The sequence below is a fragment of the Lonchura striata genome, chromosome 5 (assembly GCF_050655825.1).
Source record: "Lonchura striata isolate lonStrDom1 chromosome 5, ASM5065582v1, whole genome shotgun sequence".
NCBI lineage: Eukaryota > Metazoa > Chordata > Aves > Passeriformes > Estrildidae > Lonchura > Lonchura striata.
The window spans coordinates 29,638,564-29,664,029 of record NC_140707.1 but is presented as its reverse complement, the minus strand read 5'-3'; the positions used below and the strand labels follow the sequence as shown (position 1 = coordinate 29,664,029).

The 25,466-nt window shown below is 39.4% G+C and overlaps 1 protein-coding gene across 2 annotated transcripts; it reads left to right on the top strand.

The window, feature by feature from the left end:
* Window positions 1-58: 58 nt before the first annotated feature.
* Window positions 59-22,352, top strand: CHKA (choline kinase alpha). Of its 2 annotated transcripts, XM_021555074.3 has the most exons (12): window positions 59-469; window positions 3,727-3,838; window positions 10,704-10,757; window positions 14,418-14,531; window positions 15,155-15,288; window positions 15,556-15,660; window positions 16,022-16,080; window positions 18,133-18,220; window positions 19,120-19,228; window positions 19,704-19,810; window positions 20,141-20,222; window positions 20,961-22,352. In XM_021555074.3, the coding sequence occupies exons 1-12, from the start codon at window positions 171-173 to the stop codon at window positions 21,018-21,020; spliced, it is 1,323 nt and encodes a 440-aa protein (XP_021410749.1). In that variant the 5' UTR covers window positions 59-170; the 3' UTR covers window positions 21,021-22,352. The 2 variants fall into 2 exon arrangements, with proteins under 2 accessions (XP_021410749.1, XP_021410750.1); XM_021555075.3 differs by lacking the exon at window positions 10,704-10,757.
* Window positions 22,353-25,466: the final 3,114 nt, after the last annotated feature.

The following is a 25,466-nucleotide window of genomic DNA, read 5'->3' as shown; positions in this document are numbered from 1 at the left end:
CGCGAGCGGGCCCGCGTGCCGAGACGCCGTATAAAAAGGGGGCCGGGCGCGAGCGCGGGGCTCACTCGCCGCCGGCGCTGACGGCGGAGGGACGCACGCGAGCTGCCGCACGCGAGCTGCCGCCCCCGCCCGCCGCCCCAACGGCCGCCGCGCCCCCCCCACGCCGCGCCATGAAAACCAAGTTCTGCAACGGCGACGCCGACCCGTCCCCGCTCGGGCTCCTCCTTGGCCGCGGGTCCGCCGCGACCGGTCAGCCGCCCTCACCACTGGCTCACCCCGACCCCGAGGGGAAGGATCCCACCGTGGCGGGCAGAGCGACCCCGCCCCCGGCGCTGCCTCCGCCGCTCGAGGAGGAGTCGCCGCCGCTCGACCCCCGGACGCGGCGCCGGGCGTATCTGTGGTGCAAGGAGTTCCTGCCGGGGGCCTGGCGGGGGCTGCGGGAAGAGCAGCTGTGCATCAGCCCCATCAGGTCAGCGCGGAGTGGGAGGTGGCCCAGCCTTGGGGCGGGGACGGGGGTGCGCCGCGGGTCCGAGCCGACACCGGCGGGGGAGGCGAAGGGCTGCGTCTTTAAATTCATTGTATGATTTTAGGTCGCTGCCGAATTGGGTTTAGCGGGAGCGGGCGGGGCGGTGCGGGGGTCGCGGGGCGGTGCCAGGTGCGCTGCCGCGCCCCCGGCCCGGAGCGGGTGGCGGTGCGGGCAGGCGGCGGCTGCATCGCGGCGGCCCCGCCTCGGCCCCGCGCCGGGGGAGGGGCCCGAGCCCGGCCGGCGGAGGGATGGAGCCCGCAGAAACCGCTGCACCGAGCGCCCTGCCGCGGGAAAGGGCCCTGCGGGGCTGGCCCTGGCTGCTCCGCACGGAGAAGGCAGCAGGTAAACGCGGTGTGCCGGCGGTGTGAGTCATCTACAGCACACTGTAGCGGGTGCTTGTGACTCAGCACGTTGGCAGCAGAAATATGTAAATCGGGGACGTTCTGGAAGCCATATGATGTCATGTGTTGGAGATCTTTGCCTTCTTTGCAGAATTAAATAGCATCTTTATTTTCTTCTAACTAAACTGATGTTAGTTCAGAGTTTCCCCTTTATGCACTGCTTGTCTCACATCTTCCAGACGGATCTTTCTACTTGATCAAACACGGAGTCGAGGACAGTTTCAAGGGATACTGTTATCAGTTTGCTTTCCCAACTTTCTACTTTTGTCCTACGCAAACCATGCACACATCTACCCTAGGTACCTAAGGGAGCATACACAGTTGACAAAGCTCTGATGTGTGAAAGTATGGTTAAAACACATCTTGCCCATTTCTAAATTTATTTTAAAAGCTGTATTGAAAAAATGAGCAATGCACTGAGACCCAGTGCAGGTTTTTTAGATTGTTTGGTTTTTTAGATTGTTTCTCCTCACTTGACAAGATCATAAGGAGTTAATGAAGGGAGAGGATTTTTAAAAACCAATACAATTCCTAAACAGTAGACTAGTCTGATATGCCTAGTTTGAGTTGCGTAATTAAATTTTCATCTGTATTAGTGTGTGTTGCTGACTTTGGTTCTTACTTTCTAGAGCCTTACATTTTAGCACAGTTATCTTTGCATTTCTTGGAAACCTCTCATGTGAAGCAACACTTCAGAATGGCTTGGTGGTTTCTAAATTTGGCAGAAGAGAAGATGAGCTGAAACTTAAGAATGTATAAAGCCATGCTAATTGGTAGTTGGAATTTTTTTGGCAGAAGTCTTCTCACCACTTTCATCTCTGGAAGATGCATCATATTGGTTTGCTGATTCTGGTTTCAGTCAGTATGCATTCTTCAATGTGTCCATTAATATTACAAAATGGTGTTCTTGTACAGCTGTCAGTTAAGTAGCTGGTAGCTTTATCTGTATGAGTGAGATGTGCCCTTTCGACCTTTAAACAAGCTGTTGAGTCAAGTGACCTTTCAGAAGAACAGTGCCTTTTGTTATGCTCCTGTATGGATTTCCTGGATAACTTTTCCAGGTAACTTTTGAAGTCTTAAATGCTATAGTGAACTTAAACACCACAGATGCTAGAGTGAAACTTCTGTTTAATGGAGTTTGACATCACTAAGACATTCCACTTTGGCTTGTCTGGTAAAAAAACCCAAAAATTTCTGGGCTTTCACACACTGTGCAGGCTGAGCATTTTTTGAAGTCTGTAACTCTACATATATTCTTGAGCTTTAGTACAGTATTTCTTGTAAAGTATTTTTCTGTGTGCTTAGTACTTCTATTTAATTATTGGTATCTTCACCGAAGTTTTTATCAGAGCCTTAGAAAAGGTGGCAAATGTTTTTTCACAAAAATCTGTCTAGTGCAGTTTAGATAAAGCCAGAAGTGTAGTTAGTATAACCAACCAGTTTTTGAATTGTGTTTGAGTAGCTGACTCTGCTCTTTCTTTGATATCCTTTCCATCTGTCTCTTGGGGTTTTTTTCCAACCTGTTCACCTTCATGGTTCAAAGTTACTTCATATCTTGTCTCTAAACATCCTTTTTTGGGTGCCTGCCAAACCACCTGGTTCTTTTCTATTTCCTTTCTTAAGCATATTGTGCAGCTGCTATTTTACCCTGTTTTCTTGAGATTTCTTTTTTTCTTAGTTGTTGACTTTGGATATGTAGGCCAGCTCCTGTCTCCTTCTTGGTAGTTTTTTTTTTTTTTCCAGAAAGTCTTTTCTGCTTCCCCACTGTGTTGAAAGAGCCCAGAAGAATATTTGAAAAAGCATTGAAAGGAATGTCAAGTTAGGACTGAGAACTGCATTTTAGCCATTACATTTTGGATCTGCTGTGGATTCTTGTAATCCAAGGTCACTGCAGGTATTATATTTTACAGGCAAAATCACTTGCAAAAGGAAAACTTGAGAATTTCATTCATGAACATAATAAAAAAAAATGCAGAAAGGCAAAGCGGTAAAGAAAATGTGGGTTGAGTAGATGTGTGTTCTTAAGAGCTGCAAGAACATCAATAAACTTAGAATCTCATCAAGATGGAAACTAGGGAAATCTATGCTTTAGTCATTCAGATGATAGACAGTTTTTTTACAACAGTATTTTTACAGGAGAAAGTCACAGCATTTATTTTGTTTTCAATAGCTTTATTGATCTAGATAGATACTAGATCAGAGAAACTGACTGTGATTTTGGATTTGACAAATACATGAGCAGCTTATTTCAAATAAAGAACTGCTTTAATTGTAAAATTCAAAATTTAAATTGGGTGCCTAAGAAAAACAGCAGAAGTAAGACTTCCTTCAGCAATGCTATAGCACAGTATTCAGGTTAAATCTTTATATCTGAGTTTTGTAGCTGCCAATCCCAGCGATAGCAGCTCTTAATTAAAATTTGGCGTTTTAAATTCGCTGCATGGTTTTAAACTATTTCTGCGATTGTTTTGCTTGTGCACCCAAGTATATCTTGACAAGACTCCAGCATCACTGAAAATAATTTACTTAGATCTACATAATTGTTACATTTTACATCCATTTGCTAATAGCTTGAGCTGTAATTTGGATCAATAGCTCTGGGTGAAGTGTACTAAGAAGCATGAAGCTGCCATTTTTTTAATCAAAGTCTCATGTGAGTTATTGGTACTGTTGGAAAACTCTCTTGTTAGAGTAAACCAGTTAATCACACCAAAAGGGTGTTTACTGCACCTCTAATCTGTTGAAAACAAAAGGTGTGCTTTTCCAAGTTAGCTAATCAATTTATTTCTGTGTCTCCAGAGGCGGCCTCAGCAACATGCTGTTTCAGTGCTCACTACCTGATACCATTGAGACAGTTGCAGATGAGCCACGGAAAGTTCTCCTGCGTTTATACGGTGCAATCCTGCAGATGGTGAGTTCATACAGTGCTTTGGGAGTGGGAGGGTTTCTATAGCTTCCCTGTCATGTTTGGAGATCTTCATTGGCGGTACTATGCAGCTTTATCCTTTAGAGAATGTTTCTGTGGTGGGGGGTAGATTGCAAGCTGAAATCAGTTTTCTTTATGGTTTGTTATTGTCTAGAACTTACACTCCTTTCTACACAGATACCGGCTGGCGTGAATTAGCTGAAGGCTCATTTGCTGTTCCTTTGGGCATTAATGTTTTGTTTATGGTCTTAAGTTTTGAGTGTGGTGTTGCAGAAAAATTTGCTTCTGTACAGAATGTAGGACTTTGCTATAACTAGCTAGATTGCAAGAGACTAAACTGCTTAGTTTTAATATTGATAGCACTTACAAATCTTGGAGGTTAGTTGAAGGTTTTGTCAAGTTTATACACTGCTCAAACATTTTATTAGATATTATGGGTACTTGTGCTGCTGGAAAATTTGATCTATAGTTTTAGAATAAGAATGAAGTGTGAACATCAATACTGTACAGTCATCTCATTCCAAAACCTGCTTTCCTGAATGTGTGAAATGCCTTATAGCTGGCACAGAAACTTAACCAGATGTTTTGTTGAACTCTTTTAATGTTAACTTTATTTGCTTAGTAAAATGTAAATAGAATTGAAATTTGTCACACCTTAAGTGGTTGGCAAATCTGTTTCAAATAGTAACATTTAAAAGAAAGACTGTTTTGTAGTCTTCTAAAGGTCTCTTCTAAAGCTGACAGGCTGTTACTCTAGCACTGTACAGCAGGTCTTCTCTTATCCATATCTGCTACTTACTTGATTATATTGTAAATAAGCAATCATAAGTGTTTAACCTTATGAAAAATTGCAGCTTCATAACATTACATTTGTATGTTGGCAATTGTTTCTGTTTGACTTGGAGGGTCTGGTTTTATTATCCATTAACTTTATATTTTCCAGTACTCAGTCACTTGCTTTGAACAACTGATCCAATATCTGCAGAAGATTTTCTGTTCCTGAGATTTCAGCCCATTCTTCCTGCTTCTGCTGTCTTGACCAAACTTACTATTAAAAGTCTCAATAGAAACTGTAGATTTAGTGACTTTGATGTGCTCCTTTATTATGTTATGCGAGTTGTTAACTTTCCCGTAGTAACAAACTTTACCGGAAACATGCAAAATATTCCAGTGGTTTGGAATAGCATGAATTGCTTGGCTACAGCACCATATGTGTGTTGGGAAAGTTAAACTCTTAAACAAGAGAAGTGTGTAGAAGTTCAGTAATTCAAGCTTAAATAGTCTTTAGTTTCACTCTTAGTAAAAGCTGAGTGAAAAAAGAGAGGGTGTGAAACTTTGTTTTCAAAATGGCTCCTAGGACTGGTGCTAAGTTGGGATTTTTTTTAAGAATTGTTACTGGTTTTAATGTAATGCTGTGTTAATATGTAGAAAGCTTGAGTAGGAACATGGGCTGTAAAACCACTATAGTGGTAGAGCTTCTGTTTCCCAAGAGCTGTAAAGAAATATAGCCTTTCCCTTATTTTTCAAAGGAAACTAGAATTTGGCTGCCCTCTTCTTCCCTCAGGGTATTTTTTAACTTGCCTCTTCTCTGCCCCTATCTACTGAAGAAATCAAAATAAATTTTTGGACTCTAAAATCAGAACTAATTTGGTTTGAAAATTGAAAGTGTGTTCATAACTTTCTAACCTTTCTGCTCTTGGTGTTGAAGGATCTTTTGAGATGTCTAACTTCCTTTATTTCCATAGTGGCAGTGAAATGACTGCTCTTGTTGGTGCAGTTCACTAATGGTTAAGTAAGCAGAGAAAGTCCCAAGGTAAAACTTTGATTGCATTGAGGTTCACAATTTTTGTCAACAAACATTTGTCTCTTCCAGCCCCTATACCTTAAATGCAAGTTAAAATATAAGCAAACTGTATTATTGGGTATTTTGAAAACCCCACATAGGATTTCTGAGTGTCTGGGTGGCATAAGCAGAATGTTATGACAAGACTGTTAAGTGGGAGTAATTTGACATTTTTAGTAAAGTTATTTAAGTTAAAAACCCTGTAGGAATTAAGGAACACTGCTTAAGTAAGTTGAATTTTGAGACCTTGTGCTAAAATCACAACTTAATTCTCAATGACTTAATTGTAACTGCCACTGGGTATTAGTAGTTACCACTTGTTTGTTTGAGCCTTTGTAGCATGTTTTAACTCTTGTCCATTTTACCTTCTGTTGAAATTGGAGCACAAACCAGTGATATCAGTTCTTTATCCCTTTACTGTAAATACTGTGTGATCTATAGCAACCTGCACCAAATTATTGTACATACAGAAGACAAGTTTAAGTTAAATTTTTGAATACAAGCGGAAAATAGATCCTTCATTACTAACTTAAGAATGAATGATACTGGCACCATAACTCTTTGAGCCACCTTTTAAATGAACCTTTTTTGCAGTTTGAAAATAGCTCCAGTTTGCTTATTATGAGTCTTGGAAGACACAAATGTCAGTACATAAAACTCATCCAATATAAACCATGCCAGCTGGCGAAAGCTGCCACACAGGGAAGGCTTTGTGCCTTCCTCTGTCATAGCTGATATGTTTAAGCCAATTTTTTGTGTGCATGACTGTTTTGGGGGGAGCTGGGTGGAGATGAACTGTGCTGGCTCGGCCATTATTATGAATGGTCGCACTGGCATGGATGTTTACAAATCAAGGACTTCTCTTGAGTATATCCTTGAGCAGAATTTTTTTTTTTTAAGGCGAGTATTGTACTTGTGACAGGTTAAAGTACTAACCACATTAAAACTCCAATGTTTGAGGCACAATGCAGATATGTCCTACACTGAAAAAAGGGAAATGTCTTACTCTGCTTCACTTAATTCTTGCTCCAGCTTAGTTGCTAAATTTAAAGAGGAGCATTGAAAGTAAAGCTTGTGGCAGAATGTCTTTAACTGTTGGTTGTATTAGTGTAAACAACTGAAACAAAAGGTTATCTAACAATATGCCATTTAATGTCCAGACTTTAAAATTGGATTTCGTATTCATATCACTGTAGTGTTTCTACTTAAATTCAAAACAGCATCTTGAAAATGCTAATAGGATTTCAACATAAGGTGGCATCAACAAAAAACAAGCTCAAATTAAGGTGAAATTTAAGTTCACTTATCAGAAGGTAACTCAGGGATTGATTCCCATTCTTTTACACATGTTAAAAGACCCTTGAACTCTGATGCACTGTGACTCTGTTACCTTTACAACAGCCAACACAAAATCTTGTATACAAATGAGGAGAACCAAACCAGGATACCTAATGTTCCTTTCTGGTCTCTCAATTTCTATGTGAGCAGATGCAAAATGAGTATAAATGGTTGCCACAGTTGTGTGCTAAATTTTTTCCATACCTGCCTTGCTGCCTTTTATTTTGTCTAACTAAATAAAATGCAGACTGCTGTGTAACTGTAATTATCAACGTCTTCTGTGGTTGTTGGTGTCCATGTCTGTTTGTAGCATGGAGTAACTACAAATCCCTGGCACTGGCAGACGGCTTGAAAGAAACCAAGCACCTCTTACGGGGATATATTTGTGTTGGGTGGCATTAAGGGTGTTCTGGGGGTAATGTACCACTTTAGTTGTATATGCATGTGTTCTCTGCTGCAGGCTTGCCCATGCGATCGTGCCTAGAGCACTCTGGTTTCCAGGTGACAGACACGATTCACGGTATAGTATGAGATCTCTGAAGTGGAGCATTCTCTACAGCTTTCATTTTCTTTAGTACTGGATTTCATTGTTTAAAAGTAAGCCTTAAGTAGCACCAGCTACTGTCTGTGCATCTAAATGTTTACAGAAATAACGGAATATCAAAAAACTGTCCCTTCCTTTTCTCTGCTCCCTCAGAATGGTAACTTGAAATGTAGAGGATTGGAGTTGTGGCTTTTTTAGAGCTTGAATTGGAAATTCTTCACATGCTGGATTTTTAGGACTTCAGCAAATTAGTATCGGTTCCTTCTGGTCTGACAGGGGTAAGTGCTCAATGGCAGATCCTGAGAAGCAGAAATGGTTATTGCTAAATCTAAAGCTGGTTTTGTTCCATACACTGAAGTTCAAATTGACATCTGCCAACAGCTTCTAGAAAAGTTTCCCCTGCTTACGTCATCTCTAACCTCTGAGGCAATTCATTGTAATGTTGTGATTTAAGATTTGCATTCCTAGGGATTTATCTAACTCCAAATGTTGCAGTATTCTGAAGTATTGAAAACTAAAGCTTAGTATGCTCAGAAATATTGAGTTATATTTTATTCAAGTTTGTAGGCAGAGCTCAAAGTTATGTATAAAAAAAGAGATTAAAGTTCCTTCTCTTATAGAATTCTCTGGTCAAGCATCATTTGGGATTTTTGGTAAGAGACTTGATCTTCCAGCTGCAGAAGAAATAAATTGGGGGCATTAGGAAGGAAATGTTGAACTCAGTTTTCAAATTGCCAGATGTATAAACACTGTCTGGTTATCTGAGCAAAAATCAATGTGTAGTGTTTCCCATTCAATTTACATGATCACAAATTAGACTCTGAACAACTTCTATTGAATATAGCTGTTCCCTTACTAAAACTATAGCAAACTTTCTCAGGGCTTTAAGAATAAATCTTCCCACAATAAAAAAAAGCTCTGAACAAATATTTGAAGAAATCTTGAAGCTGTAGAATACATATCCTTTTCTAGTTAGTTTCCATGTAGAGAGAACAATTAAAAAGATCTAGCAGTTACCCAGCGATTCTCTTTTTCAGGTAATTAAAATTGCTAATATCTGTTGATGTGAATAGCTCTCAGAATTAGACTGTAGTTGGAGTGGGCTATTAAGGGTTATGGAAAAAGTGAAATTGACTGATTTTTGCCAAGAATAAGAGAACTCAATTGGTTGATCAAATTATGAGATGGCTTATTTTGAACTACTGTTCTCAGAGGTGAGTGTGGAATCAGGAAGCAATCAAATTCTACTGCTTTAATCTGTTAAACTCTTAAACTTCTGGAACATAATATGGCATTCTGCTTACTTTGTTCTCCTTGCCCATGTATAGTGAAGAATTTCCTAATTCTAGGCTGAGTACATGGCCTCTTGTGAAGACTGATCCTCTCCAAGCTCCCATTCATATTTGCAAGTTATTTATATTAATTTTCTTCTGGAAACTAATGCTTCATGCTGAGGGAACAGAAAAGAGGGAAGGGATGTTGCAGAAGTCTCCTCTTGTGATGACTGCAGTAAAGCCCTAACTGCCCCTTTCTAATGGCACAGTAGATGCCATTAGGCTGTCTCCAACACTAATTTGAGGTGAACTTTTGGAACTGGCTAGCTCTTTATACAGTATCTGCTCTGGAAAGCAGATGCCAGTTCAGGTTTTAGGGAAAAGTCTAATGTGCTTACCTTCTGATTGAAACAAACCATTCTGAGAGCACCACTTATCAGGAAAGACTCCTGAATGGTGAGTAACTTTGACTGTTCAAGAAAAATCTGAGAGTGGTATTGATGTAGACCATGCTTGTTCAGAGAAGCCCTTTGTAAATGATTTTAATGCTATTGAGTAGTTGCACATTCAGCTGTAGTGAATATGTTTGGACTTTATTAATTTCCTTGAAAGTAATATAAAGTAATAGTAGTTTCCATATTGTCTTGTTTTAAACTTATATAGTAGTGTTATGGGAAGTACTTGCTGGAAGACCATGGATTGTTGTTAACTATCCTTCTTCTATAGCTTCTGAAATACTCTTAACTGCAGAGCTTGTTGTACTGTACTTAAGGCAGCTGGTGTTGCTTAACTGTATTCCATTAAGTTCATATTTCCACCCTTGTTTTGGACATGTTAGAGCTGTGGAACAGGAAGGTATGCACATGGTTCTGTGAATGCAATGTTTGTGTTGAGAAGGTGGAGATGCAGGCTGCCTTTATGGGCCTCTAAAGTTAGTCTGGTTTAAACAGTCAATGGTGGAATTGCAACATAAATAGCAGCCACGAATTGTCACTAATTCTAAGCAGATATTTGCTTTCTCTTCTCCTTACCTTCAAGCCCTTTATAGGACAAGGTTTTTAATACATCTTGTATTTTTAAATGTGCATCTCTATTAAAAGCATGTGCCATTGAGGGTTCAGCTGCTGAGGGTATGGTTTAGTATTCTTAAACTGCTTTGTAATGACTCTTAAGAACCCTAGCACAATACATTATTCATGGAATTTGTTAAAGTTTTGCTAGTATACTGTGGTTCTTACTGAGACACCTTTAGCTTACATGGTCAATTCATTCTAAGAATAATCTTGGATTTGCAAAGCCAGTGGTACACTGGACATACAGCCAAGACAGCACACTCTAAATAAGAAATTTCTAGTCACAAGGCATTTGGAAAATAGGGTAATAAGCAAAAAAGTGCTTTGCAACCTTCATAACATGACTCTTCCAATAGTCCTTGTAAGGCTTTTATGTAATTTCTGTAATGTGTCTCAAGTGCTTTGGCTGGAAGAATCTCATCCCAGATGTCATGCAGAGGGAGTTAATATTCTCTTAATTAAAAACATTCCTCTGAGCTTATGGTGCATTGAAATCTTGTTTTGAAAGACTGGGAAAAAATACAAATAAGTGAAAATCAGGTATTTACATGAATGGTTTGGTCTCAATGGCACATCCTTTTGAAAGATTTTGGAATTGTTGAAAGTGTGGTGGTCAGAGGTCAGATGGATACTAGTTCTGTAGCTGTCACAGATCGGAGACAGTGTTGAGACTTTTAGTTAACTGTAGCTGGTACTTCTACTCCCTTTGTTCTGGTGGTTGCAGGTTAATAACTTGAAATTTCATCTTCTCATTGTGTTTGCTTTTTCTCATTCATAGAGGTCCTGTAATAAGGGAGAGTGTGTTCAGTCTCAGAAGGAAAATGACTTACAAGTGAGTAATTAAATTTGCTTATTTCACAGAATTTTGTAGATTATAGGGAAATGTGGTGATCCTGCTTTAAAATTGTTTTAAACCAGTAGTTATTCCACCTGGACTATGTGTAGAAAAGGTACGAAGTATTTGGTCACAGAAGCAACATTATTTGAGCGTCTGAATGTAGTTTGGAAAGATTCAAGCATCTCACGTTATGAAGAAACAGGCCCCCAATTCTACCCTAAACCTAAATGGTTTCTTACCATTTTAAATATTGGTATCAGTACTGCTATTTCTAGTATTAGACTCTCCTTGAGTAGATGAATGTCAGTTCTCTGCTTTACCTAATCCCTAATTTTTTGATACTTATAACTCCTCTGAGGAGAGTACATGGAGCTGGAGAGAACTTGCTCTTAAATATGAAGTGTTCCTGGTTAGCACTGTGCTTGGATCATCTCTGGTCTCCAAAGTTTAAATTTCTTGCATTTGGAATAATTTCTTCTGCAGCATATTATTTAGCTGAGTGTATCTTTTCTTGAAGTCATCTGAACAGGATTTGGTGATTTAGATTTCTACCCTGGCAGTATTTTTTCAGTAAGGGATAACATTGTAGCATGCTAGCCAGATGCCTTGGTTGTTATGTACTCTGTTTTCAGCTCATAATGATTTTGGCAGTGACTAGGGAAAAGTACATTTTACTCAATTGATAAGTGCTGCTTTTCTCCCCTTGTATTTTTGCCTTCTGGGAATGCCATCTGAAACATTTTCAAGCATTTCTTTGTTTTTTTTCCTAGTGAGTTGAAACTGGTTTTAATTTTTTTGTTGTTGAATGACTGCTTTTGAAGTTTTGTTGAACTTTTGTTTAGCTTACTGGAACAGCTTCAATCAGTTGAACCAAGATTGAACTGAAAAATGTACTGGTTTGATACCTCTGTTTTTTTTCAAAGATGAAAAATTGAGATGGCTTGATTTCTCCTCTACCACAATCATGTAAAAAAGGAGTTAAAGTTATTAAGAAACCCCCAAAAGTCCAAACAAGCCCCACTCTGGTGCAGAAGCTCATAGAAGATTTGCAGTACAGGAAACAAGGTTTTGAACTTCAGAACTTCATTTGTGGTATTTGTTGCTTGAAAATATTCTCTGCTGATAGGTTTTCTGCTATTAAACTCATAGTGATGAAATTTCACTGTTGAATCTGTTCTCAAGAATTACTGTCAGGATGGATTTGTTAATTTTCTTGTGCTTGGCTATGAGAGAAGATGATATTCTTTAGAGGATAAAATTCTCTGGGTTCACTAGCAAAGTCATTGTAGCTTCTGAGCTGCCTGGTGTGAGACAACTGTGTCTAGACATTGTCAGCTCATAAGGCCTTTTAACAGGAATTTATTTGTTTTACTTTGGTTTTGCTATGACTTGCAGTAATTTCCCTTAGAATATGACTACTTTATGCATTTTACAGTGAAATTTTTGTTAAGGCAGGAAAAAAAGAAGCTTCAGCTCCAACTGAAGTGTATAAAGGTATTTGATCTCTTATTGCCTGTATGGGAGTTGCATCCTGGGAAAGCCTTGTAAAAAATGTGTATAATTGCTAGGTTTAAAATAAAACATTGATCTCTAAGTAGTCATTTAAAAGCATGAATGGTCCAGTCTTCTCCAGAAATCTAAATACAAGTGCTTATGGATGAATCTCTGAAACTGGTCAAAATGGAGAGCTTTATATCTTAAAATGTTGTCTTGGCAGTGTAAGTATATTGCAAAATGTTTGAAGGCATTGAGGTACATAATTTTCTTTGGTTACGGTGCTTGATCCTTTGAAGTCATCAGGTGAACATTAATCTGAAGAGTCAGATACCTAGATTTGTTCAGTGTCCATATGCAGTTTGCTGCAGAATTTCTTTAACATCCTTTAATAGTTTATTTCCACACCTATCCTGTTTGACAGCAGTGTATGGAGTGGACACTTGGTAAAAAGTCCCTTGGGTATTATGAAGGAGAAGCCTTCATGGATGGAACAATACATGGATGGTACTGTTCCAAAACTCTTATTGGACTTGTGCTCAAATAACCATTTGGTTTCAGTACAGGAAAGTTCTTCTAGTGCTTGCCACTTCTGATGCATAAAGAGGTGCCTTAATGAATAACAGGGATTTTTTTGTACTTTCTGTTATTCAAGAATAGTGAGTATCTTTTCAGTAAGATATGGAAATAAGGAGCTGATACCTTAATGGGAATAAACTTAAACATGCCTGGTGATGTACCACGCGCAGTCAAAGTCTGTGTTGGTTAATAATAGAGTGGACATTTAGTAGCTTGTAAATAATTTCCTTCTTGATGCTTGGCATTAGGTTTCAGAACTGAATGGAAAGAGTTCAGACCTGTGATGATTAGGGCATGTGAAATGGTTTAAAACATATTTTTGCTATGTTAGTGGATAAAGCATTTGGTGTTTTGAGAAACTGAAAAAATAGTGGGATTAAAATTGAGGGGAGAACATAGATGCAGTACATTCTTATGCAAATTGCCTTAACATCTGCAGAACACAGTAACACGAGTCTTTACTACACTTCAAAATGGAACTCTAGAATTTATTGAATATCTCAGAATAATGTGTGGGACAGTAATAAAAATAATTTGTCAACAGTGCTGCCTGGAGTGTTCGCAAGAGTGGAACTTCTATAGAGTTATATACTGTCTGACACTGTGTTGACTGCAATAATGCAAAAGGATCTGTGGTCAGAAATACCTAAGAGGTTTCTTAATGTTGTGCTCTTCCTTCTTACACTATTAAGTTTTATGAGTCTGACTTTGACATGAGCTGCTCAAAAGTAGGCAGAGGCTTGGAAGATCTTTAGGAACATAATTGCTAGAAGTAGATATTTATAATGTGACCTCTGTGCTTACTTACAGATAATCTTACCCATCCAGAAAGTGATTATTAACTGTGTTTTTAGACTAAATATTTCCTATTTATATTAACTTTTAAATTAATATTAAAAAGTTGTCTGCTTGTTACTGTAATGAAGCAAGCCTATTGATGTATGAAAACCTTAGAGAAAAATTACTGAAACTTGAGGTATGTTTGGTGGTAGAAAGGGAAGAACATTTATTCACACACACACATTCCTTAACAGGAGCTTTAATTCCTGAGTTTAAAAAAAAAAAAAAACCTCACCTTAGGAATTCCTTCCATTAAGCACATTCTAAATCATTCTTCTAAAGGAAAAGTTTTGTTCATTTGTTCACTTCATTCACTTGTGTAGTTAAAATGCTCTTTTGAGAGATAGTGTTCTGAAGAGTATCAAAATAGTTGATATAGGATAATATTTATAGTTCCTGTGTTGTTTCAGTGGGATGAGCTCCTCTAGGAAATGAATTTGCAGAGTTTCCACAGGTTAGAGAGGAGCAGCTGGTTTGGTTTTTGCAGTTTTCCTTTGACCTGGTCCACCAGAAGTTAAGTAATACAGATTTTCTTCCCCAGCTTTAAACTTGAAAGCAAAATACTTGTATTGCTCCCATGCTGACTAAAAGTTATTGGTCAAGAAACTTTGAGTAGAATGTTGAGTCTTTTCAAAGCTAGCCCTAAAATTTCTCACTTGGTAACAGTTTAGCTGTTGCCCACACCCACATTAATTTCTGTGCAAGCACCAACTAATGCTTTTGGTAATGTTTTTTTGGTAGGGAGCAGAAGCCATGGTTCTGGAAAGTGTTATGTTTGCCATTCTTGCAGAGAGAGCGCTCGGCCCAAAGCTGTACGGAATCTTCCCACAAGGGCGACTGGAGGAATTCATTCCCGTAAGTCCTGCTCATAATTAGTTAGTGGGCTGCTGGAAGCTGTTTTAATTGACTGTGACAAGGAGGTCTCTGGACTGCCCAGAAAAGCAGAGATGTGGGAATGGAATACTTGGCTGCCTGTAGTAATTGCTGTCTGTAATTAGATACAGTTAGAGTGGGTGTTGGAGAGCCCCATTGTAGCTCTTGCCAGGGAGAGATATCTAAAAACTCTACAACTCTAGCAGAGGCTAATAAATGAAGATAAAAAGCCTATTAGATACCAAACATAGCATGGGGAAGCTGTGGAGTAACACTTCCCCTTAACAGCAACAAGAGCAGATGCTTTTGATGTTCTTAAATATTTATACTTGATCTGCTTTGAAGATATTCTTAGTGTGAGATGTGATACTCCCCAGTTCTTGCATCTAGAAGTGAATTGATTAAGTTGTTAGTAGGGCTGACTAACAGCTTTTCCAAAGGCAGCAACTTTGTAAGTTCTCCTGTGAGCAAAAAAAGAGTATTGCTTGAGTACTATGCTAGTATTTCACACTATACTGCATGGACCCTAATGCTAGTGTTTATAATTAATCAATTCTGTAACTCGTCAATTAACTGTATTGTAAGAATACTGCATTTTATTACAGAGCAGGAAATTGACCACTGAAGAACTAAGCTTACCTGACATATCTGCTGAAATAGCTGAGAAGATGGCCAGATTTCATGGCATGAAAATGCCATTTAATAAGGAACCTAAGTGGCTTTTTGGAACAATGGAAAAGTAAGTTATGCAATACTTTATGTGGAAAAAAGGTGACCTATTGTAATTTTGATAAGCAGATCATTCTTCCTGAATGCCTGAGAACACAAGCTTTCACTGTACCCAGAAACTATGATATCAAGGACTTTGGTTACCTTGAATAACAGTAATGTTTTCTTCAGTAACTCTTTCAAACTTCCTTGATTTTAGTTTAAATGATATCGTAGTATGGGAAGAATAATATACTCCTTGTTCCAAATCCTTTATTATTGTCTCTTTTTTTACCAGGTATCTAAATCAAGTGCTGAGGATTAAATTTACCAGAGAATGCCAAACCAGAAAACTAAACAAACTTCTCAGTTACAATCTCCCCCAGGAAATGAAAAATCTAAGGTAGGCTTATTTTGTCTACCACTATCTTCTAATCTCCACAGTTTCTGGATAGATTTTTGTATACTTGTTCAGACATGTTATACAGTATAACACTTTATATTCATCTTACTTTGCAAGCCGAGGACTCTTTGGTTCTGTGACCAACCTGAGTCCCATACAAATACAAAATTCTTTGATGAAACTGCTAATCTGATTTACTGATCATGAAGTCAAACTTTGCGCTGAGGTTTTGTTCCTCATTAAGAAAGCAGGCTGTTGCTAGGAGGGAATAGTGTTCCAAATTCTTACAACAAAATTACCTGGAAGTTGAATTGAACTAAGTAATTTGTTACTTAATAGATGCTCTGTTGCTTTTTTCTAGAGCTATGCTTGAAGCTACTTCTTCACCAGTTGTATTTTGCCACAATGATTGTCAAGAGGGTAAGCTGCTATTTCAATATTGCTCAGTGATGTACTGTTGAGCCTTTTCTTGTTACTTGTTTGCTCTCCTAGAGGTAGCCACATTGTGGAGACACTGCCCTGACTGGTGTGCTATACCAAAGCAAAGTATGGGCTTCTGCAACCCTTCAGGCTTTTTCAGAGAACTCTGGGGTCATGACTGGGTTAAGCTAAGAATGTACTCATGCTCTTGTTAGTACAGGTCAGTTGATGATGGGAGCTTTGTGTTTTGTGTTTAGACCATACCTTGCTTTGCTGCAATATACACAATCAGAGTAGGGTATACTGGAGCTGTTTTAAAAGAAAGATGCCAAAGTGCAGTGAGTGGTGAAAATGGAGAGTAGGGCATTTTGACATGGCAGTTGTTAATTTGTACTGGTAAGAAACATTAGGAAAACCTTATCCACCTTTTTTTAGTGTTGATTCGGAGTCGTGGAAGGAATAACAATTTTCCTGAGCCAGTTACTGTAAAAGATGAGAAGGAAGCAAGGCTGAAGGTGTGCTTGGTATGCTGTGTCACCTGAACAGTGGACAAGCTGGGCTGAAGTGGAAGGATGCTCTAGTAGGACTGTGTCTAGGGCTGTTTTGTTGTCACTGGTCCCAGCTTTGTCAGCTACAGCAGAGGAACTGCCCTGGAGGGTAGGTACATAAGGAGAGGCAGCAGAAGAGGAAAAGGCCACTAACCTGAGATGTCAGTGGTGGTGAAGTTTGAGGTCTCCTTGCTGATGTGGCAAAGTGCACTACTGGAGAAGTCAGAGCATAGTAGGGCTGAGGCAAGCTGGGGAGCCTAAAGCTCCAAGGGGTTTGAGGGATGTGTGTGAAATACTGTGCTGCTTTTTCTGTTGGTGCATGGAGAACAGATGTACCTTCAGAGTCACACTACTGCAGAACTTGACATTGCTCTACATTTATCTACTAACTGGTACTTGACATAGGCAGACTTGATGTCTTTTAGATGAATTATAGTCACTGTGAATTGAAAGACACATAAACAATGGCCTAAACTTTCTGTATAGATAATGGTTGTGCCACATATTAGAACAGCAGAATGATCAGACTGACTTTCAGGCTGTTGACAAGCAATTTCTGTCCCAAGTGTTGTAGGATCAGTGAGAGTGCTATGCTGATATGAAAAATGCTGTGAAATTTATAGATCTCAAGCTGTGCAAAGAAACAATGCAGCAAGGACTGCTAAGGCTGACAGGGCCACCTGAGCCAACTGCAAGCTAAACTGGGGATAGAAGATCCTTGGGAGAACGAATTTGCCTCTCCCTGTACAGAAAAAACTTTCTTGCTTTCAGCTTTACAAGGTAAAGCTGTATATCTCGACTTCCAGAGAGCTGGTGAACAGCCTGTGCAACTTGGCTTTAACTAAACCCAGCTGGCAACTCAGCCCCACAGAGCCATTCAGTCTTCCCAGTGAGATTGGGAAGAGAATTGGATGGGTAAGAGTGAGAACTCATAGGCTGAGATAAAGGCAGTTAATTAGGGAAGGTAAAAGCTGCTCACACAAGCAAAGTAAACAGAGAAATTAATTCACTGCTACCCGCAGGCAGGTGTTCAGCCGTCCCCAGGAGACCAGGGCCCCATCACACACAACACAGACTTGGGAAGACAAACACCATCACTCCAAACATCCCCTCTTCCTCCTCCTTCCCACTCTACATAGTGAGCATATAGTATGGGATATTCCTGTGGTCAGCTGTTCAGCTGTATCTCCTCACAACTCTGCCTGCACCCCAGTCCCTTTTTTCACTGGGCTGTGAAGAAAAAGTCCTTGACTCTACAGAACCACTTGCTCAGCAATAACAAAAACATCCCTGTGTTATCAACACCACAAATCCAAACATAGCCCTGTGCCAGCTACTATGAAGAAAGTTAACTGCCCCTGCCAAAACCAGCACACCTATAATTCTTCTGTGCAGATACAAGGGATAACTGAGATTAGCTGAAAAATGTTCCTTGAGATACACAGTATTGCTTTTCTCAGATTTTCCTGCATTATTAAATATGCAGTGTTATCTTACTTTTCAGGTAATATCTTACTTCTGGAAGGCAGAGAGAGTTCAGAAAATCAAAAGCTGATGCTCATTGACTTTGAATACAGCAGCTATAATTACCGGTAAAAACTTTATTTTCTCTTCAGCATGGGAGTATGTTTGTTTCTGCATGCTGCAGGGAGGCCAAGTGCTGCATTAGTGCTTGTTTGTCTATTTTAGTGAATTGTGTTCTGCTTTGATAGTGGTGGTTAGCAAATATAATCAATCAAAACAGTTCTGATGCTGTTGAGTTTAGGCATACAGCAGAGGCAAAGTTGCTGTGGTTTCTTGATTGTTCAGACTAGAGAGTTTGTTATGCACAAATGGCTTTTTGCTTGCATGTCAAAAATGTCTTTCTGGTGGGAAGCTGAGGAAAAGGGTAGATTTTGTGTACATATGTATGTAGGACAGCTTTGCTTTGGTGTTTTTTCTGTCTGTCCTAATGGCTTTTTCATCTATGCAGACAAGAATACAAGTTTTTCACTATATGGTTATGCAACATGCTTGTTTTTCTTCCCTCAGCCATCTAGTTTAAGTTTTAAGGATGACCTAAGTGTATATAGTCACTGGGATTAAACATCACCATAGCTGGAATTCCAGTGAATTTCAATAATGTACAAGTGGAATATGTTGAAAACTTTGAATATTACTTCTTTGCCTGTAAGAATGCCAATATTAGAGATGTCTGACTTCATGTTGAGATGTAGTACATACTCAAGTATTTTTACTGTCTCCATTGGTATAAAGTTTGGTAGCAAATTCTAGTATTTTCACATAGCTGGTAGCTTTCATTCTTAACTGCCGCTCTTTACTGTTATTATAATAACTTGCAAAAACTGGTTATCAGTTCTCTACCTGCAGCAAAAGTGCAGTAAATTCTGAGTAGCCCAATGCTTTTAAACTTGATTTTGGGTTTGCTTAAAAAAACTCCAGATTGCTAGTTTGCAAATATTGAGGTACTTTGTCTTTATTTCTTTTTCAGAGGATTTGACATTGGAAATCACTTCTGTGAATGGATGTATGATTATTCATATGAGAAGTACCCATTCTTCAAAGCCAGTGTTCCTAAATATCCTTCAAAGAAACAGCAGGTAGACACAAAAGACATAGTTAAATGCCAGTGTCCAGTCTTCATCTTAATTATTTTTCAGTTCTCTATTGGACTTATTGTGTCTAAAGATATTTCCTCCACAGTTTCCTCAAGTGTTAATACTTTGTCTAATCGTGACTGCCTTTGCTTTAAAAATCATAGTAACTTAATAGCTATTCGGGATAGAATATGTACTACAGGCGGTGTAGCCATCCGCCACAAAAAGTCCAGTAGTTGTAGACTGCAACTATTAAATTAGTTAGCAGTAGCAATATGCTGCCTGTCCTAGTATTATAACTTTTCTTAAACCAGACTTTCAAGCAATTGTTGGAATCACATTAATCTTAAAGCTAACTCCAACACTGTTGATGATTGGAAAAAAATAAATACCAACTTATTAGGTCTGCCTAGGCCTGAAAGAAACAAACATATCTTGAGATGAAAAGCTGTAACTTGGTTGTTTATTTGCCTTCCAGCTTCATTTCCTCTCCAGTTACCTGTCTGCATTCCATGATGGCTTTGAAAATCTGAGCAATGATGAGAAGTCTGAACTAGAAGAAGAAGTGTTGGTAGAAGTTAACAGGTAACTTGCCTTGTAGAATTGTATCTTCAGACTTCCACTGTGGTACTTAGACTTGTATATATCTCACTGGGTGGAGGAACTTGAGCCATGAGAGATTGAAAGCTATTTATATGCGATAAAGAACAAACACTGTAACATTAGATATGTGATATACACTATTAGTGAAGTAAACAGAATACTACTCAATGGGGCATTATTTTTGTAGTATCATAGTTGAAGAAAAGGTGTGGACATCCCCAAACTAGGGAATACTGTTCTGAGAGGACATGGAAATAAGGTGTTGTGACTTAGCTGCGTATTTATTTCAATAACATAGCTTTGTAATTTCAGGTTTGCCCTTGCATCACATTTCTTCTGGGGTCTGTGGTCTATTATACAAGCAAAGATCTCATCCATTGAGTTTGGGTACCTGGTGAGTTTTATAATTGTAACTGTTATAATTGTAACACAACTGAAAACAATCTAAATAACCTGTGATACATAATTGAAAATGCAATGGAATGGTCTCTCACAGCAACTAGTACCTTCTAAGTGGTGTAAAGCTTTTAAAAAATTCATCTGTTACTAGTTTGTGCTCTTTCCTTAAGAATGTAAACATAAAAATTTCAGAAGTTGTTCCCATGGTTATGCAGGGAGTGTACAGCCTTGTGTCCAGCTATATTGCAGCATTATTCTGCAGTAAGACATCCCAGGCAAGAGAGGGGCCAACATGCAGTGAGAATTTCAAACTAAGTGCAAACTCTAAGTGAATGTGTTGTCCCATGGTGATGTTCAGTGTGCAGCAATATCTGTGCCAGGTTGCCGCTTGTACTTGAGAAACTGATCAGTCCAGCCCTTGGTCTATGCTCAGTGTACTGTAAAGTGATAGGAATGCCAGGTACATGGAATATCTTACTGGAAGTGTTGCAGGAGCCAGCCTTTTCAGTGAAGTTCTGGGCTTTTTAGTACCTTTTTTTCTGATATTTTGGCAGCAGCTAATTCTGTTAGAGTCGAAATAAAACTGGAGGAAATTTTAAGAAGCCAGAACACCTCTGGAGAGATTATCCTTCTGAATAGAGCTAATTAGTGCATTGAGATGATGGATTAGGAAAGTAACACAGTTAATTCCTCATTATGTTTACTGAATACTGAATGTCCCTTATTTCTCTAGGAATATGCGTTATCCAGATTTGATGCCTACTTTGATCAGAAGAGGAAGCTGAATGTGTGAATGTGGGAGGAGTAGCCTGTTGGTTACTGTATGAAGAGGGCAGCTGAACAGAACTTTCACTGTGCTTAGGCTACTGTATCTCTAATGAGGGTGTCGCTGAATTCCAGTTCCTGGGAATGCAGGTGTACAGTACTGAGGATTATAAAAATTTCCTGTTTACAGTTCCGTAAATAGTTGGAATGAGATTGGGAGGCAAAAGTAAAATACAACCATGCAGTATCTTTAAATCTTTTCAATCTAGGAGCTATTTTGTATTATTGGAGAAGCTTAAAATTAGGTGTCAATACCACATGCATCAGAGCAAACTTGCTGTGGGTACATTTTTGGGGGATGTTGGCATTCTTGTTTGTGTTGTAAGTGGAACAGCTGTAAAAGCTAATTTGTTGTAGACACTGCCTCTTACGGAGAAGGAAAAGCGAAGGAGACAACTGCTAAACTGTGAAGTAGGCTTAAAAACTTACTGTGAGTTTAGGTTCACCATGCCCCAAGAACACTATCTTCAAAGCTGCTGATACCTTACACCACTTTTTACCAGAAGCAACTAAACACCTTGAAGCAGTGTGCTTTAAAGTGTTAGTGACACACACATGAATGTTTCTCTTAGGCTGGTGTGCCTGGGAAGTGAAGTACCAATGAGCTTTGAACTGGGCATTCTGAAGGAGTTGTTCCATGTCATTCAAGAATATGCTTTAGCCCAGCCTGGCTCTCTTAAAATGCTGTGTCCTGCACAGGGTGTTCTGTGGGCTGGCAGCACTGGGAAGAGTGCCTTGAATTGCTCTAGCAGCTCCCCAGATAACTGGATTGGCATTGACAGTACTGGTAATTGAGGCCCATCTTTCTTCTTGTGTTGCCACAGTATATGGCTGTAATAAATAGTAGAGCCAAAGACTGTGGAGAGCACTTCAGGAAATTGCTGTTCTGCTCATCCAGTTCTTATGTGGCTTGAGAGGTGCTTTTCTTGCACCTCCAATTCTCATCATATTCCAGGAATCCAGTAAAGTGGAGCATCTTGTGGGGAACAATAACATGTATATTGAAACTTGAGTATAATCTGTGTACATGCCATCTAAAGATTTCCTTTGATTTTTGGGAGCTTGTTTATTTTGAATGTTACTTGTGCTTTCTAACACACTGTATTATAAACAAACTTCTAAGTTTACCCTTTTTGACTTGTATAGCAAATACTGTTTGAAGCGGCTGAAAAAATGTGCAGCATTTCATGTACTGTATAGCAGAACTTGTAAAGGCTGTCATGTTACTCTCTTGTACAGAGAATCATTTTCCATACATCGTTATTAATACTTTATAATAAAGATAAAGCACTTAAAAGCACTGTTGTTGATATTCTTGAATCTCTGTTACAGCTGCAGGAAAAAATAGATGCCCTTTCTGGCCCTAATCTCTGTTGAATCCTTGTGAAGACAGACTGAGATACAGGCTTAGTGCTCTGGAATAGATCTACTTAAATGTGTCTTCAGTGTTTATTATATAATTGAATTCTAATAGAAAGAAAGGTGTTTAAAGCAACCAATGAAAAGCAAATTGAACATCAGTTTCTAAGTTGATAGCTTTAGGTAGGAAGAGTTTTAGCTGAAGCACTTCACTCTATCTGCCCTGTTAACTACCCCCAAAGCAAAGTTAAAAGGTACTAGCACACATGGAATTTTACTACAAACACTTCATGATGTGTGCCATTATGAACAGCCAGGTCACGTCTCTAGGCTGCTGAAGGCTTCATTTACAGTATTGTTGCACACACAGCAAACCCAGTAGAAATGGTAGTATAGGGAAAAGGGTGGGAACAAACACTTCAGAATGAGGCTTTGCAGATAATTGAAAATATTATTGATATGTAATATGTGTCTGGAATCTTGGAAAGTATTCCAAGAGTAAATTCAAGCTCTTGAGAAACCACCCATGGATACTGACTCATCACTTCACGTTTCTCAGAAGCAAATTGGGAAGGGGACTCAGTCACAGTAGTGCGGTGATCCCCTTTAAGGGAGTTGCAGTGCCTTGTAAATTCTGAGAGGAAACTCAAGTTCCCTGGTGAGATGCTTTGGGCAAGTCCCGGAACTGCAGCTGTACACCAGCACTTCTACTGTGATCTCTCAGGGTGAGGAAGGACCTTGAAGGAAAGCAAAGCATGCTCCAGCAAGTGCCTTCTGTAATATGAATTGGTTTTTAAAAGGATATGATACCCCTGAGTGGGTTGTGGTATACTTGTTGGGGATATAGGGAAGTCAACACTTGTGAGAAGAGACAATGCTTAGATACTTCCTAGTAATTTTTTAAGACTTGGCTATTGATGGCAAGTTCCTTCTGTGTTCTTGGAGAGCTTGGAGTAGACAAAGGAACTGGAGTAAAACTTTCTCTTACTCATAGTCACTGAATGTTAAAGCTGATTTATAGGCTGATAAAGCAGCTATTTAAATGTACTGGCACTTCATAAGACTCAGTAAAAAGATAAGTATTTCTTAGTTTTTAACTTCAAAATGGTTATGGTCAAACTGATTTGCTTTTCAGAAAGGCAGTTTAAAAACTACTGATTGATCCTCCTTTCACTTGATTTGTAAGAGCAATTTGTACTTGAGCTCTTGCTTGAAACTGCTGAGTTTTATCTCCACTTTGTGAATTCTTGTCTCTGGACCTGCTATTAACCAAAAATGTGATTTTTGGTATAAGAGTTAAAAGAAGAACATTTGTTACATTTAAAGGAAGCTATTGCTTTTCTAGCCAGACACCTTATCTCAGCCACCATTTGGAGGTAAGTCAGTGGGTAATTAGCCCTAGTGTGTTATCCCCATCACTCCCACAACTATTTATATGTTCAAAGTGCATCACTACATTTCACTAAGGATTTTCCCTGCACAGTCCTAGGGCCTTCTCTTTAACTGGAAAAGTAGGTATTTCTGGGCAGAATGGCATACAATCAATTAGTAAATTAAACATATTTGATAGTGGTGATGCTACTAAATAGAATTACACTATTTTTGGAGTTGCTGTTCTTCATAGAATCAATTAAGAAAAAGTTTATTTCCAGCCTTTCCTCAGGGTACACACTCAGCAAGGAGAAGCTAGCAAAAAGCAACAGCAGCTTTTGCTCTCTGTGACTCTGGGCCTTTCCACCAAATGCAAAGGTACTTGGCATAGTGGGAGGAATCTGAGGTTTACCAGATTTTGATCTCTTAATGTTTGAGAACTGCTGTGTTTTCACTGCTAGGCTTTGTCACTTAAGGCTTCAGAAGTTCCCTTGGACCCTGTTCCCCAGCACTGAGCATACTTCTGGGAAAATTTCACTGGAATTGTTTGACATTTTTCTTCATGGCAGCTTGGATGAGTGATAAGTGTTCTGAAAAACAGGGAAATGTGCATATCAACTCTTTCACTGCAAATTTGCTACTATCAATAAGAATTTCTGCTTTTTCCTGCATATTGACTTGGCTGAGGTTGCACTGCAGCTTAAATGGAATCAGCTGGGTTTCACTCCTTCAGGTGGATGTAATTATTTCTCCTTGGTGATTATGGCTGCGGAAGCTCCTCAAAGGCACTGGGGCTTGCAGCCTGTTATTCAGGAACCTAGTATGTCCTGCAATTTCATTAGACATGTTGATGGGAAGGCAGGAACCTGGCTTAATTCTGCAAGAATCTCTAGGGCTTGGAACTGAAGAATGAATTCTCTGATTTGCAATAGAAAATGAGAAAGCAAATTTATTTCCAGAATAAAGAAAGATGACTGTCCTTAGCCCATGTGCCAGCACCTCAGCTTTATGTATTCTCCTTTCCAACTGCAGTGCTGTGAGCTCCTGAGGTTCAGCTGATGAGTGAGGCTGTGTTAAGTCACACTGAATCTGCTGGTGTCTCAAGACACCATTCTTGTCTTGTCCGGTCTGCAGACTACATCAACAAGTCATCACAGTTTTTCCAGGATGGTAAAACCCCAAGTCCAGCAGTCTCTGCTGCAGTTTCTCCACCCCAGTTCAGCTATCCCACTTGATACAGCCAGCAGCTGCTGGGCAGCACAGCCTTGCATTCTTTCAGTGGCTTACAGAAAAGCAGGTAGGTGAAGGATCACTCTTTTCTGGGCCTTACCAAGACAATAAGGCTTTTGAGAGTTCAAATCCTCCCCTGAAAGATCCTTGAGGCAACCTTGGGTGAGTTCCCTCACCAGGCAGGGAGGATTGTCCCTGATGCCAGCCTGGGTCCATGTGAAGCAGCAAATGGAGCACTTCTGTGGAGAATAAATGGCCATAATGGCTCTGGACTGAAATAAAATACAGCATACTCTTACAGGCTCCTGGCAAGAAGCAAAAAGGAGCTTCTGTACTTGGTACCCCGGCAACAAAGCTGATCACTAAAAAACAGACTACTTGTTTTTTCCTAATGCAATATTCACTTTTTATGGCTTTCATTTTCAAAGTATGCAGAGCTCCTATTACCTCAGCA

Coding starts and splice junctions, on each gene's coding strand:
- CHKA (XM_021555074.3), top strand. CDS start 171: ATGAAAACCAAGTTCTGCAACGGCGACGCCGACCCGTCCCCGCTCGGG. Junction 15,289..15,555: donor CTTTTTGGAACAATGGAAAA/GTAAGTTATGCA, acceptor TTTTTTTACCAG/GTATCTAAATCAAGTGCTGA. Junction 19,811..20,140: donor GTGTTGGTAGAAGTTAACAG/GTAACTTGCCTT, acceptor TTGTAATTTCAG/GTTTGCCCTTGCATCACATT.